Source organism: Molothrus ater, chromosome 1 (genome assembly GCF_012460135.2).
Source record: "Molothrus ater isolate BHLD 08-10-18 breed brown headed cowbird chromosome 1, BPBGC_Mater_1.1, whole genome shotgun sequence".
NCBI lineage: Eukaryota > Metazoa > Chordata > Aves > Passeriformes > Icteridae > Molothrus > Molothrus ater.
Window position 1 is genome coordinate 133,391,464 of NC_050478.2, and position 15,714 is coordinate 133,407,177.

At 36.4% G+C, this 15,714-nt stretch overlaps 1 protein-coding gene across 1 annotated transcript in view; it reads right to left on the bottom strand.

Annotated features, from left to right (window-relative positions):
- Window positions 1–15,714, bottom strand: part of SLC26A7 (solute carrier family 26 member 7) — a 68,693-nt gene that overhangs the window by 13,441 nt on the left and 39,538 nt on the right. Inside the window, 4 exon segments of the mRNA XM_036379161.2 lie at window positions 1,792–1,858; window positions 4,013–4,119; window positions 10,821–10,916; window positions 12,393–12,470. Of these exon segments, the coding sequence (XP_036235054.2) occupies window positions 1,792–1,858; window positions 4,013–4,119; window positions 10,821–10,916; window positions 12,393–12,470 (348 nt within the window).

Sequence of the window (15,714 nt, forward strand, 5' to 3'; positions counted from 1 at the left end):
TCGGAAGGCCCGGGGCGATTGCCCTGCGCACTCTGCGCAGCACTGCCTCTGCTCGGGTGTGAGTTCAGTGCCAGTGAACGCCTGGGATGAAATGTGTTTCATATAACTTTCTAAATACCCTTTGATTTTTTCCACATTAAAGTGTCTTTTCTCTTATTGATGAAATAACCCCTATAAATCCTTAATGGCAGGGTAGATCATTAAGCTTGCATATTTTCATGTTTAAAAGTCCTGTTGTTTATGTCTAATCAGTTACTTGCCAGGGAAACTTGGATCAGTCTAACATTCATACATTAAAAATTACCCTAAATGCCTGCTGCAACCCAGTGACTCTAAATTCAATTAAAGGCATATTTTCCTTCTTTTTTTTGTGTAATAGCTCTTGAGCAATTTTCTTCTCTAACATAATGTTATTTTCCCCACTGTCTGCAGACACTAGTTTGTTTTTAGGTTACTGGCATTAATCTTACTGATTTAGGGGGGAAAAAAGCAGCGGACCAGCTTTTTAAGCTTCAAAAAACCTGTATAGGCATTTGTACAAAGTGCTTCATGGACCGATATGAAAAACAGCAGGCAAATCAAATTTTTGCTACCCATCTCTGACAAAGTTACTCCAACATTTTTATTAAGAATGAAAAGTGATATAATAATTGACAGCTGATCCAGCCTCAACAACAATGTTTTTCATTCACATTTCAGAGTCCTCCCCATTCTTATGTACCTTTCACATTCCAACGTTTCTCAGCATGCCAAAACAGTAAATTCCCTTGAGCCCTTGGAAGTTCAGATTTTTAGCCTAAGACAGCTCTGATGGAAGACATTTCCCAGAAATAATAAATTCTTTAAAGAAGATCTGCTTAATGGTGAAGCACTAACTGCTGAGCATGTAGTTTACTGATACATAAGACCCTCTATCAGCACTAAGAAGGGAAAAAGGACGTAGGAGAAACTGCCACAGTGGAAAAGGCAGGATGTCCTGGTGATGGGGCTCTGTGCTAAGACACATGGTTCTACTTCTCTCTTGGCTGCTGACCTGCCATTTCATCTTGGAGGAGGGAGTTCACCTCTCTGGGTCATTACCCTTCTCTTCTTACCACAGACCTGAGCAAAAAGCAACTTTGATGATAATTGCAATGAAAATAACTAAAATAATCTGACTGGTTGGTTTAAGTTTGTAAGAAGCCAGATTTAAAAGGCGCAGTCTTTGGGAGAGATTCTTCCACCCATTTTTCATGTGCACAGGGTGATGAAATTTGTGAAGCAGTCTGTAACAATTTTGTGGTGCTGCCCCTCTTTGCCCAACCTTATGATGTCCTCTGGAACAATCTGGTCACGAGGGGTTGGTGAGAGAAACAGTTTCAGAAAAGAGATTGGAGATGATAAAAATACCAAAGGACTTTCAGGAAAAGTGATAATAATACAGAGACTGCTATTGTCTGCTGAGATTGCTCTTGCCATTCCTGGCAAGATAGTTCTTTAAATTTAGGAATTAGGAAACACTGAGAAAGACCAATTCATAAATATAAATGACAAATAAACTAAGATAGATAAATCTAAGAGGACTTGCCTAACTTCACTTTGCAGACAAGCAGCAGAACCATGAAAATATTCCAGTTTCTGATGGCCAGCTATATTATTATATTATCCTGGCTTTAGATTTCAAGTGGTCATATCATAAAAGCATTCCCTTGACTCCCCAGTTACGATCTGGTAACTAACTAGAGAAAACAAACAAATCTGAATTCATGAAACACACACACAAACAGAAAGTTAAAAAAGAAATTAACTTACACAATTATCTTCTGCTTTGTATTTGTATTCCACCTCTTTCATATTTTTCAAATTCAGTGTCTTTGCTCTGTGATCAATATATAGGGAAAGATCTGTACAGTTAATCATTAGTAGTCTTGAGCAGAAACAAAAAAGACACACACCCCAAGCTACAGCATAGCAGTTTAAAGGTCCAAAAATGCAATCTGGGAGTATTCTTGTGATTACAGACCTTATCTTTTCTGATAATCATCCTCTTAAACAGTAAAAAGCTAATTTAGAATTGTGAGATCACTTTGAATATATGAATAATTAAATTCTCTAATTTGCTTGTGAAGAATATCTTAATTTTAATTTTTGTTTGCTGGCCAGAGCTACTTTCAAGTCAAGGTAGCTCATATATAATCTATATCTTCAAAAGTAAAGAAATTTAATTAATATTTTTAACCTGCAAAAATGATATTGTGAGGAAAGGGAAAATAAATATGTAGAATAGTTGTGGGTCATGAAAAACCAAGATATTTTATTTGTCATTGAAATTGACACATCTTTACATGATGAAGCAGAATATTATTGCACTCTAGCTATCAAAATGGGGGACTTACTGGAAAGCATCAGTATTCCTATGCTCTCTACAGAGAGGAAAGAGAAAATTGCTTTGGAAAGGGAGCTCAGTGTTAGGATCTTCTAATTCAACATGTCATTTACAGGAACACATTTAACTGCAGAAGACTATGGAACTATCTATCCTCTGAGACAGATGCGCCAATGGACAAGGAGTATTTGCAGGTATTGGGGCCAGATAAATGAGCCTTGCAAACATCAGCTGTTCTCTCATCTCTGCGTAAATGGAGCTGTAGCTGCTGCTGCTTTTAATACAGTCTGATACATAACATGTACGACATCCAGCACTCTGACATCTGAACAGAAACTTTACAATAAATAATCTATGGTATTTTCCTTGCTTCGCTTCTGCTAACACTTCTACTCATGACTGCACGGCTTACAACTCATTTTCTCGTTAACCCCATCTATGCCATGCCAGTTTTAAGGCTGCAATCTTGTTCCATGCCTTTAGATGTTGTGGACAATCATGTGCAGCTTTACTGAACACAGAGATCAGTGGGAAGAGTCTTATTTACATTAATAAGAGCAGGTTCAGACTGAGATCTCCTCTACATCTGGCTCTTTTGTGTTAAATGTCCATCACTTTCTGCTTTTGGAGAGCCTCTAACATCCAGGCTCAGGACCAAAACAACATGAAAACTTGCCTTTTGCTTTACTACAGAATTTATCAAAATTTTAGTTTGCTGAGTAGCACAATGTTATCACAAAAGTATCAGTTAATTCAAGCAGAAGCAATCTCCCATTATTTTTAACTGCCTTGAAATTTTGAACTATTTTCATGCTGGTTCTTTAACTTATTCTATGAGAATAAAGCTGTGCACAAATGTCTAACACCATTAACTTTAACAAGCATTTAATCGAGCTGTCTATATTGTGCTTAATTTCACTGGGATTCAATGTTCATGCAAACAACTGCATGCAAGCAGCAAGTCATTTCCAGGACTGGTGAGCTGTGGATTAATTCTGTAGCACAAATCAATCATGAACCTCAGCTATATTTCCCTTGACTCGTGATCCAAAGTAGCAACTAAAAAATATTAATTAAAAAAACAAAACAAAACAAAAAAAACCTTCTGATGGCTCTAGTTTATTTGTCCTGACTTTTCTAAGCCATGCACAGAACTTACACATTTTGTTAGACATTAGAATAGTTGTACAGTTATGTTTCATTAATCTATATTAGCAGTGCAATTGTCAACTACCAATTCCTGTGCAACATAGTACCTAGGAGTTTATAAAGGCTCTTAGTTTTTAAGCTTGCCATTCATACTTTTTCCTTAAGGAGCAAATAAATATCTAATGGAAAAAATATTATTAATCTTCTAGTTGATTTTATGCTACCTTCACATAATGAATCCTACAGATGTGTAATAATAAGAGAAATCACAAAACAATGCCATTTTATAAAATGTTTTAGAGATTCCTTAGTCTGTGGTAAATGGACAGATGTGACTTTTACTTTTGAATTGTCTTATCTTGCAATTTTCTGCAACTAAAAACCTGAAGTTTAGTTGTTAAATTTAGTATACCGTATGTCTATCCTGACTGTGAAGCAATATGCAGAAGGAATACATAATGAAGTGCTAGTGGAACATTTCAATAAATTGTTTCTTACCTGGGAAAGCGGAAAATCACGATTGCTATAGTGCACACAACGCCGTACAACAGTCCCACGTTAGCAGCAAAGCATATTGTAAACACATAGGTACTAACCCAGATGCTCTTTAAGGAGGGGAGCAAAAAGAAGTTATTAGTTTCAAATTTTATGGTAATGTGCATTTTATGAATCAGAAATAAAGATTTTTAAAATGAAGCAAGTTTCTCGGATGTGAACATTTGGATCTTTGAACTGGCAATACTGAAGACTGAATTAGCAATTAAAGTAATGCCTCCCCATGGGGGACCACATGCAGCATGGCACAACTCTTCCCAGTGCTCACAGAGGTTCCTTCCAGGGTTACTTAAAATAGCATTTGTACTTCTGCTAACAGCTTAAGTCAGAATAAACTCAATTGTTTTGGAAACCTGTATTTTATTTTTCACATTGAAAATTCTCATCACCTTCTTTGCTGCATAGATTTTAAATCCTCCTTTCCTTTCCCATAAAGAGGTGCCCTAATGAGGTCACATACAGAGAGCTTTTCTTCCACTAATCATACAAGTGGGAATTATGATTGGCAAGGAGGCTGATTAAAAGTGGCGCTTATCAGAGTACAGCTGACTAAAACAACTCTATTACAAATAAAAATTACTGGGGAAATAATTCCTTCCAATGGAAATGGTGAGATTTCATATTACCTCCCCATCTTTCAATATTTGATTACTAAAATTTTGGATTAATTTAAAATACAAATTTAAAAAATACTCAGAAGCATATCTGAAACTAAGGTCACTTTAAAAAGAAACTTTGAAAAACTTTACAAATCTTTCACATTTCAATTTTTCCTTAATTATTTTCTTACCAGAAATGATTACTTTTCTTTCCATACTACAATGATGTGTACAGCTAAGAGACATGCAGATTTTACAATTAAAAGTACAAATTACTCGATTTCTTATATCAACCTAAATGGTATAATAAAGCACATCTTTCTTTCCTTGAGGGAGCCTTAAGCCAAGATTGCCATCTAATCTTTATATAAAAGGTGTTAAAAAGACTGGAAATTATTTTCATTTCTCTGGATACACTGATCCCCACAGGTGCCTGTTTCAAGAATTACAGTGCTGCTTGTTCATGTTTGCACAATAACAGATCACATTACAATGGCACAGTCATTTTTAAGATTATCTTTTCTGATTCCTTCACTTAACTCACGAAAGCCAGAGACAATAGAATACTTTCAGCCCAAGCACAGGGATTTTGCTTGAGCAGATTTCAGAACTGTTATTTTATGAATTATTAAGTGTAATTCATACCATGCTAACTGGTGCTTCACAGAGGACAGAGTGTTATGAGACTGTTGAGAAACCTTTTCTTCCCTCGTCTTCAAGATTCCTAACTACTGCAAAAGACTTTTCAATTTCTTCAACAGGAGGGCTGCTAGGTAAGGAGGCAGTTCATCCTCTGAAACTGTCCCTAATCACTAGTTGTATTTTGACATGACATCTTATGTGAAGTGTTGTGCATATATTTGCAAAGACCACCTTTATGAACAACAGATATTGAGGTCTGATTAATGAATAAGAAAGTAATGCTAAGATTTATAAATCCAATTCACATTTATAAAGAAGCTCACCTGAATGTGAAAAGGCTGACAGAACTACTGAAAACCTGAAAATCAGTGAGATCAAGAATTAGACTATCTTAATAAGGCTGAATCCTTGACAATACCTGAATCCACTCCAGTGCAATCCAGTTCAGCTGCAGACCTGAACCTCATCACAACTGACTAAATCACTGCTGCAAGCCTGCAAACTTCTTATGTCTCAGAAGAAAACAGCATAAAAACTCAATACAAAATCTGCATAGGAAGAATCAAAGCCAGAAATGTTTAAGTACTGCTGACTACTGAGGAAGCTAGTTAAGTGCCTCTCCAGCAGCCTAGTACCTTACATCTTAACTGTAATCAGAGACTGCCATTGTTGTAGAGGCTGAGCCAAAACAATCATACTCTCATTAATCAACCACCCTTTCAGTGCTTTGCATTGGCCTGAAAACAGTTCTACTTTAGTTAGGGTAGCATCAAACTTGTAGAAAGATGTTCATCTGATAGAATTTTTTTTTTTTTTAATTCATGGTTGTTGCAAAGTTCAACATAGAAGTGACAAAAATATCAAAGTTATCCTTGGCAGCTTATTTCAATATGGTTATTGCATACTCCAGGACAGATAGAATCTAAGCAATCTTCAGATCTTAGCAATAATATGTTATAGGCACATGCTAATATCAAAAACCAAAACAAAATCCACCTTCAAAGTACTGTACTAATTTAAAGAAAAACTCTAAAGAGGGAGAAAATAAACAAGCAGAAGAAATAGATTTTTGTCAACCCCTGTATGTATCAGAAAGTATCAGAAGCACTTAAGGGACAGTGACTGTGTATAGCAGCTGCCTCCTCTAGACTTTCCATTTCATGAAGTCTAATCTTCCACCATTGAGGACAGTAAAATCTGCATTTGGTAGGAAAAAAATCATATAAACAAGTTGCAGAATACTTTCTGAACCTAGGGCTAAACCATGCAATGCTAAGGTACGGTGATAATAAGTGTTTATGTACCAGTTTAAAAGCAGATTATGCACTTGCCTTGTTTCATTACAAACTGAGGAGATGATCAGCTGAATTGCCTGAATGGTTCCTTGCAATACAGCTGTCTAGTCTCCTACCATAATCAATGGATTTGGTTATCAGAATGGATAAAATTTAGGATGCAGTTCATCTAACTCCTACCTGGTTATGCTGTAGCTTAATGGAGGAAGAGATGAACATGTCTCAGCAGACCAGTTCTCTGCTGTCTGTAATGTGAGGCTGTGATGAGCTGCTCAAACAGAGGCCCTCCAGCATAGAGCCAAAAGAAACCCATTAAAGTCCTGCTCATTCCAAAACTGTCTCAGCAGTAGATGCTGGAGTCCTGGAGGAGGCTCTGGCTCAAAGGACTGAGTGACATGGCCATGGTCCCAAATCCTTCTGCAGACAAATGACTGATGTGTGCATTCATCCTCAGCACACCCTTCATGAAAACCTGGCATTCAAGTGAAGCCCACCACAGCCATAGGGTGGGAACTACCTAATGCACTTAGGGACGTGGTTTAGGAGTAGACTTGGCAGTGTTGGATTAACAGTTGGATTAGATGGTTCTTTAAAGGTCTTTCCCAACCTAAATGATCCTAAATGATCCTAAAGTGGTACTGTAGTTCTTTGATACCACCTACAGCACAAGTAATGTAACTCACACTAGCATATTCACTAAAGCAGGAAAAGCAGAAAATCTCCCTAGGATGCCATAAGATAGAATCATTGATGTAAAATAATCATCTCATAGAAGAGATGGTTTCCTACTTTGTAGAGGAAAGCAGAGCAGAGCTCTCTCTTTGTAAAGCATAGCAGAGCCCTGAGAGCTCTCAGAGCCCTCTCACGAATCAGGACCCATGTGTGATGAACAAATTTAAGAGGTCATCTTCCTCCTGAGGATAGTATCTGAAGAAGTTCTAAAAAACCCCAAGAAAATGCACTAATGAGCTCCAGATTTCAAGGAAGATCCTTTCTAGGGCCTTTTCTCTAAGTGTTTTGACAAAATAGATTAACAGGTTATTGGATACGTGTCCCAGAATTTCACAATGGCAGATTGGAGGATACTTGTCAAAAATGAGACCCTCATTCTTGGATCTACTTTAATTGCTGAATTAGTAGCATTCCTTACGTACTTTAATATTAATATATGTGCGTACAATTATGATTCATGCATCCATACCTGCCTCTCATCACAACACCATGTTGGGAATGTGTCATTTTTACCATAAATTCTGGCCATTCTTTCTGCTTTAAAAGTCAGGCATGCAACCTGGCTTTGTCTCAGCTGTGGTCATTTTCTGGTCAAGACATATATGTAACTTTAAAACATTTTTTTTCTCTTTAAATGTGAGAGTATTTCATTGCTGAACTTCTCAAATCCCTGGTATATAATTAACTCATGAAAGTGATCCTTATTCTGTTATAATTTTTCACTTAGAACATCACCTTCTGAAATATTTTCCTCCCATCTCTGGTTACTTTCAAGTCCAACTGTTAACAGCAAAGAGAACATTTTTCTTCAGCAGTCCATTGCCAGGCAGTATTTTTGCCTGTCTTAAAAGGCAGCTTATCTGTGATCCTGAGCCTTAAAATCAAAAGTTAACAAGAACTTCACTGGCCTTTTTAGTAATACTAGGAGAATATCACAGGTATCACCAGCCCTATCAAGCTGGAGAATAAAAACAGCAAGCTAGTAAAGTTGGCCTGCATAAGAAATTAGGCTTACAGGAAGGACAAGGAAATCATCTTTTGACCTGAGGACCTGAGAAGTGAGATGTATTTACAGACAAGGTCAGATTAACTTCCTGGCTTTTCTCAAAAAAAGCAGAAAATAAGATCAAGACTAATCACTCTCAGTTATGCGTATAACATATATAGTGGAATAATGCAGTTATTAATCTGAGATTGTTGAAGTCATCCAGCCAAGGTGTAGGGACTGACAGAAGACCTTAACAGAAGCAGGAGACATTTGAAGTTCAAATGGCAGGAAAGAAACCTCTGGAATAAAGACAATGGGGTAGTAGCTGAAAAGTAATCAAATGTGATTTGAGAGGCAGGATGTAAATCTGAAAGAAAAAGCCACCCATGGCTGAAAGAAGACATTTCATAGAAACACAGAATATCCTGTGATTCGAGGAACCAATGAATTTCCTCAACTCCAACCCCTGAACAATATCATACCTTCTACATTTAAAAGGATCATGTTTATAGAGAACTAATCAACAAATAAATATATTCATCCCATTTGTGTCTAATGAGATGCTTAAAGAAGTGTGAAGGAACAAGGTAACAAACTCCATAATATTCCGTTTCCATGCACAATCATTTGCCAGACCTATAACCAAAACAAACCTGACTTCAATTCTACATGACACACACCCTTTAAAGAATCAGTTCCAGAAAGGACAACTGCTAATTATTTCCAAATGTTTTGTCAGGGTTTCTATCTTCAGAACACTTTGGATAACCTGGGTGATGGAATGATTCATTTCTAGTGTTCTGTCAATTACTGGGGTGAATCCTTTCAGGCCAAAAATAACCAGTATAGTTACACAAATCACTGGCCTTGGTGGGGCTCCTCAGAGCAGGCAGCAATGCAAGATCAATGTTTATAGCCTTTCTTTAAACTATGCTATTTAAGGCAAGATGATTTATCCTGTCAAGCTAAGGACTGATGGTAAAACTACTTGAAGATAAATCATTGCTCAAGTATGTTTAGTCAAAAAGATGAACCCAGCAAACTCCCCCGTTCTATAACCTCTCTTAGAAATGATGACAGATGTCAGAGATGTAATAACTAACTACTCACACAACCTTTTCTGCCAAAACCAGAAAAGCAAAAATCAATCAGGTTAGCCTATCTGTGAAGACATGTCAAATCTAGTGAGATTCCAAAATATCCTGCTGGAAAGTATAGCTACTTATTATCTCAATGAACTGATGGAGAAGATATATCTATCTCCCATAACTACCAATGTTTAAATGTTAATGACTTAAATGTTTTCAAGTCCATTGTTCCCAAAATAATTCTTGATCCACATCATCCATAATTTCTGTCATTGGCAATATGGGTTAAGCTGAAGATCAAATACAAAACAAGAGATAGAAAATATTTTCAGAATTTTACTGCTTGAGGAAGAAAATATTTCAGGAAATACAGAACTTTTCTTCTGATAATACAAAAGAAACTTCCAAAAAAAAGTCTTCTAACCTCTAGTTTTCTGCAACCAAGTGCGAAAAATCTCACAGACAAACTTGATGTTGCTTACTGAGCTCTGTTTCCCTTACTAAAATGCAGTAGTCTAACAAAAAAAAGAGTTTTATTCTTTCTAGACTTAACCATTACTTCTATAGAATGCTAAGTAACTGATGGATTCAAAAAAGTCCTATCAACTCCAATTACCTGTATTTCCCACCACAGACAAGGACTATGTGGCCAAAATACCTTTCTGAATATTGTTAACTCAAATATGCAGGACATCAGCAGAAATTTTGGTTCCACTAATGGGCCATTGCACCCAAAATCTCCCACAGAAGAGAAATCCAGGAATCTTCTTATATCCAGGATTCATCTTTACTATGGAATTCTTGCAAATTCTCTCAGACTATTTAGACTTTGCATTAAACTAAATTTTCATACTCTATCTCTTCACCTATCTTCTTTTTCAGATGTATTCCTCCTCTTATAGTGCAGAATCTTTCACTGTGTTCAAACAGTAGATAGAATAGATTTCTGCAAAATCTGAAAGAATTAAGGCAATTTACCTACAGCACCCCTCAATATTTATCTTCCTGCACCACTAGTGCTTCCAGTTCTGTTTGACCTGTGTGGTCATTCCCTATTCCCAGAAGATAGGATGCTACCAAAATCTCTTCAATAATGCTACAATAACAAAAGCATGTTAAACAGATAGGGAAAGACATAAAAATTAGACACATATTTGCTCATATTAACTTGATCTCTCTGTATACACATCTCTAGCATCGGTTTGATTCTTTATCGTTTGTTAAAATGTTATTTTTTAATACAACTGCTATTACAGTTGCTGTTATTCTGAGCTGATGGTGCACAAAAAGTACTACTAATAATATCTTGCACTTATTTCTTCTAGGGCCACAGAACTGTTGAAGTTTAGTTAGCAGATGTTTGCCAAATGGTCTCAGGAAAACCTCCTTCGATTAAGTTTTACTTACCCAGTCTATTTTATCCACATTCCAATATTTTTTTAAGTCACGGAACTGCATTAGCATCCCCTTCAAGCCCACAACAATAATGCTTGCTAACACACACTGCAAAGACATAAACACAAAAGCCATTTGCATAGTTGTTAGTGAAAACAAATGCTGTTTCTTTTATTTAGCAGTCAATATCATAATTAAATTACAGAAAAACTGGTAGGTGTTTAGAAAATAGGATAAGCACAGGTGTCCTTGTGACAGCTGCTAACAGCAACAACCACCCCTATCCCCATTTTATTTGTGAAGGCAATCTACAGGCTACCTAACTGAGAGAAAAATGACAGAAACCTCAGGACTACTCAAGACTCTTCCATGCCTCATCAGACCAAATGCATTCTGTCACAGTCTGAAGGACTCAAAAGCAAATCATCACTCAACTTCTATGCAGTGAAGAATTGTAACTCACTTTCCTCACTTCCTTCCCTTCCCCTAGAGAAGGTCTCTAGGGCAAAGGTTCATTAATTTTGAAGCAGAAAAAAATATTTTTTTTGTTCTTTGTCTCAGGAAGGAGGAGGAGATGGATGAAGAAATCATCTAGAGCCAAAAATAATGGAGTACAAACCAATGGACTTACAGTGCATAGATGGGGCTGAAAAAGCATATTAGAAGAGAAATAAATTATCAAGAAAGCAAAAACCAAAAAGTATTTTTAAAATATGGGTGGAAAAACCTACAGGAAACTGGTCAAAATTTACCTATAATCCATATGAAAACAAATGAAAGTAGAGAAGAATTATAGCAAAAAACCCAGGACATATTGTGTACCCTTCTTAAGTGTCCTTACTTTGCATGGTTAAAATAAGCTATAAATGGATCTGTGTTTGAAAAGTGAGAACTTGCATGACATCATGTAAACAATGGCACAAAGCAAGTTTAAAACATAGTTGAGTTAAAACTTCATGTACATACATAGCAGAGTCGTGGATAATTTTGGAGCTGTATTTAGCAGCTTTGACATGCCTCTAGTTAAAATTAACTATTAATTTGTAATACCAAAAGCTAGATATAGCTTATGTGAAAAGATGTCACACTGCTTTAAAGAGTATTAGCATAGATGTATGACAGAGATATAAGAATACTTTGTAATCTTTTTGTCATTAAACTTATATCACTATTTAAAATAATTTGTGTCATATTTATTTGAAAAGCAAAATTGTGTATCATGTGCATATCAGGAGAAATATCATTAATCTTCATTAATTTCTACAACACTTTGTCAATTTACAAATCTACAGCGACCTGGGTGTATATTTTTCGTAAACTACTTGCCAAAAGTAAGTAGAAGAGAAATTCACTTCTATACTCTGATGTGATAGCCTGTATAAGTAACTATATATGTCTAAAATCTATATGTCTTATGCTGTCACCTCTGTACTTTATGATTTTGATGTTTATCATACCCTTACTATTCTTTTGGCCACTGAAATTAAATAGAGCTGTTTTAAAGGTCGCACTGTCTTTCCCTGAAAGAAACTGTCCTTAGAAAATATTTGACATCTTAATCTTAAAAAAAGTTAAGTAGCCTACCATAGGAAGCCAGTACAGCAGAGGTCCAATTGTGTAGATCACCACAAGAATTAATACACAAGAGATAAGGCAAGCCACCTAAAACAATAAACAGGAGTTGCAGATCATTCAGTCTAACAACAAAAACAATAAAAGGAATTGTGAAAAGGACTAATTTTAAAATATTGTAGACAAAGTCAAGAATCAGGTATTGAAGGTGTTAGCTATTAATGTATCTGTGGATTGCAGATGCATATAATTTCAATTTTAATCTCTGATTATTACCTTTAATCAACTACAGTGATGAGATAGGTGAGAGATCTCAACATCTGTGCTTGACCCTGCTGCCAGCACCCTGACACAGATCAGAGCAACACTTTCACATTTGGGTATTAAGTGGAACGTGTGTGTGCAATGTCTCATCCCAGAAGTTTCTCAGCACCCACTGTCATTCTGCAACTTATTTATAGCCATGCACCCCATGTTGTACTAAATAACAGATCTGTCATAGCACTAAGCAAGAATTATGTATGCTATCATTTTTTCCACAAGAGAAGACTTCTGACTTCTTTTGTTGGGATTAACACTAAAAGAAAACTATTTTTAAACCAGAAACCACTAACAATTTCGTTTTAATATCAGTGTATTTACTCAAGAAAATGTAGGTACCATTTTAAAAGTACATTAAAGATTATACCTAATGCAAGTAATATAAATTCAGAAAAAATATATGGACTAATAATTACATATTTCTTCACAGTATATATGGTATTAATCTGATGGAAAATGACAGTAAAATTGCACTGTCCTATTCTGCTGTGAGTGCTCACTGAGTACTTCTGCTCTTATAAATATACAGTTCAGATTCACAGAAGGTTTTTGACGATAAGTAGACAGATGCTCACTTTATTTTTATATTGATAATATGTTTCTTTACTAAAATAATTAGGTTTCATTTTAAGAGACAAGTTGTTAAAAACAAAACCAGACAAGTTGTTAAAACACTAGAAAATTAAAGTCATGGTGTACTTAAAAATACCATCAAGAAGGATAGACAGAGTGTTTACATAAAAAGGGACAGAAAATCTGCTGGTAAAGTCACAAGGAACTTTTCCCTCTTTCTGCCTTCCTGAAGAGCAAGAAAAAAAGTGTTGATTCTATTTGAAGGACGTTTCTAGTCCATGATAGATTTCCTCACTTCTCTTTTCTCCCAGGAAAATCTATCACTGAGGAACAAATGACAAAACTGCAATCCAGGTATAGCCATTTGAGAAAAAAGGACTCCTCTGTGCCCCTGAAAGGCTCTTTGCATTTCTTCCATGTGCTCTGCCAAACTGACTTCCCTCTAAGTTAAGGAAAGGCCTCTTTTTGCCTATGACCTGACCAATATTTACAAGTGATGATCTTGTCATCTCCTCATTCTGTCTGGACAGCCACAAAGGAGAGCATTAAGCTGATATGTTGCTTTCCAGGAAGGCAAGGGAGAGTTTGTTATGCATAATAAAATACTCTCATAGTGCTAACTCATAACCACACTCTTAACTTTTAGACACAGGCACTGCTATACTGTGAAACCAATGGGTAAACTAAGCAGGGTTTTATTGTGTATTTGCTGCCTTGAAATCAATTATAGTGGTTTCTTTTTCCATTTCATGTATAGAATAACCTTTTATCAGGGTCCTTCCCTTCATGTACCAGAGCCAGGGTGCTCAAGTACCCCATATGCCTCAAGGTTATAGGTCTACAGGTTACCTCAAATCTCCCATGGAAAAGCCAGAATGATGCAGTACAACTGTAAATTGTACATTCAGGACATTAACAGATTACAGAAGAGAATGTCTGTGAGGATGACAGCTCATTGTATGACATAAAATTCAATTAAAATACATGAAATAACTAATAGCCAAGTGGTAGCTAAATATTTTCATATAAATACTTTTCAAGATTATTATTTGTTAGATTATGCATTATGATTAAGTGAGTTCAAAGTACTCTGTGGGCTAATTAGCAATTATTTAACATGTAGATTATTGGAGTAAAGTCCTGTATAATTCCTTAATATTGTGGCATCTGCATGGGAAATAATTGCAAGGCATGGTTGAGGAGAAACTACCTATGGATTGTATTTATTCTTGTCCCTCATGAACTTTTTCCTTGCAGCTAATGTCCTTTATACAAGACAAGGCAAGAGAAACAGCTATAAAATGAAATTAGAATCATTGAATCATAGAACTGTTAAGGTTAAGAGACCTTTAAGGTCATCAAGTTCAACCATCAACCCAGCACCACCACCATGTTCACCATTAAACCATGTCCTCAAGTGCCACATTCACACAATGTCTGAAAACTTCCCAGGATGGTGAGTCTGCCATTACTCTGGACAGTCTGTTCCAATGCTTTACAACCCTTTCTGTGAAGAAAAGTTTCCTGATATCTAATCTAAACCTTCCCTGGATCAGCCTGTTGGTGTTTCCTCTTGTCCTGTCACTTGTTTCCTGGGAGAATAGCAAAGGACATGACGTTGATCTGGCAGGCTGCCCCTGAAGGGCCCACGAGTTTCAGAGGAAGAGGCAATGCTGTGGGGGTGCCCCAGGTGGTTTGCCACCTCTCCTGTTCCCAAGCACATTTTGGACAGATGACAGGCTGACAGGGTCACAGTTATCATTCTCAGCAACTACAGTCCCCTCTTTCCTGAGCTACTGTAACAACAGCTTGTGAGTTTAGTTTCCTCAGTAGGAAATAGCAACAAACATCCTCAAAAATCTAAATGTCATCTCTGTGGGCTCAGTGTACACTGAGGGATAGGACAAGCACACCATGTCACAAGGCAGAAGCTGGGAGATTACTTGTGTTTTTTTAACAAACAGCTCTAAAGGTTACTTTCATTTTATTTTGGAAATCAGATAGAAGATAAATTAAATCAGATAAATGAAATGTGATTTTTTTTCCTAAACTTCGGTTTAGACTGTAGCATTAAATCCATTAAACACCATTGGAGGGCACTTTTGTTACAATGCTGACAAATTCACATAAACTTAAAGGGCTTTTATGCAGTTTCCTGCAGTCTGAAAATACAACTCCTAACTTCCTTGCTGCCACAGACCTTATATGTCATATTGAATGAAACAGGTAAAAATTAATAAATGGAACCATTATCTTTCCTAGGAAGACATCACTGATCAGATGCAATTTCATGCAGATTGTTAAAAATGACAGGGCAGAGCATACCCAGGAAAGAGGAAAAGGGAGGCTAGGGAAATACAATGGATAAATCAGTACAAATTGCAGTGAGCAGAATCACAGCTTTAATTCTCTGAGATACTTCACTCTAAGCCTGTGTTTT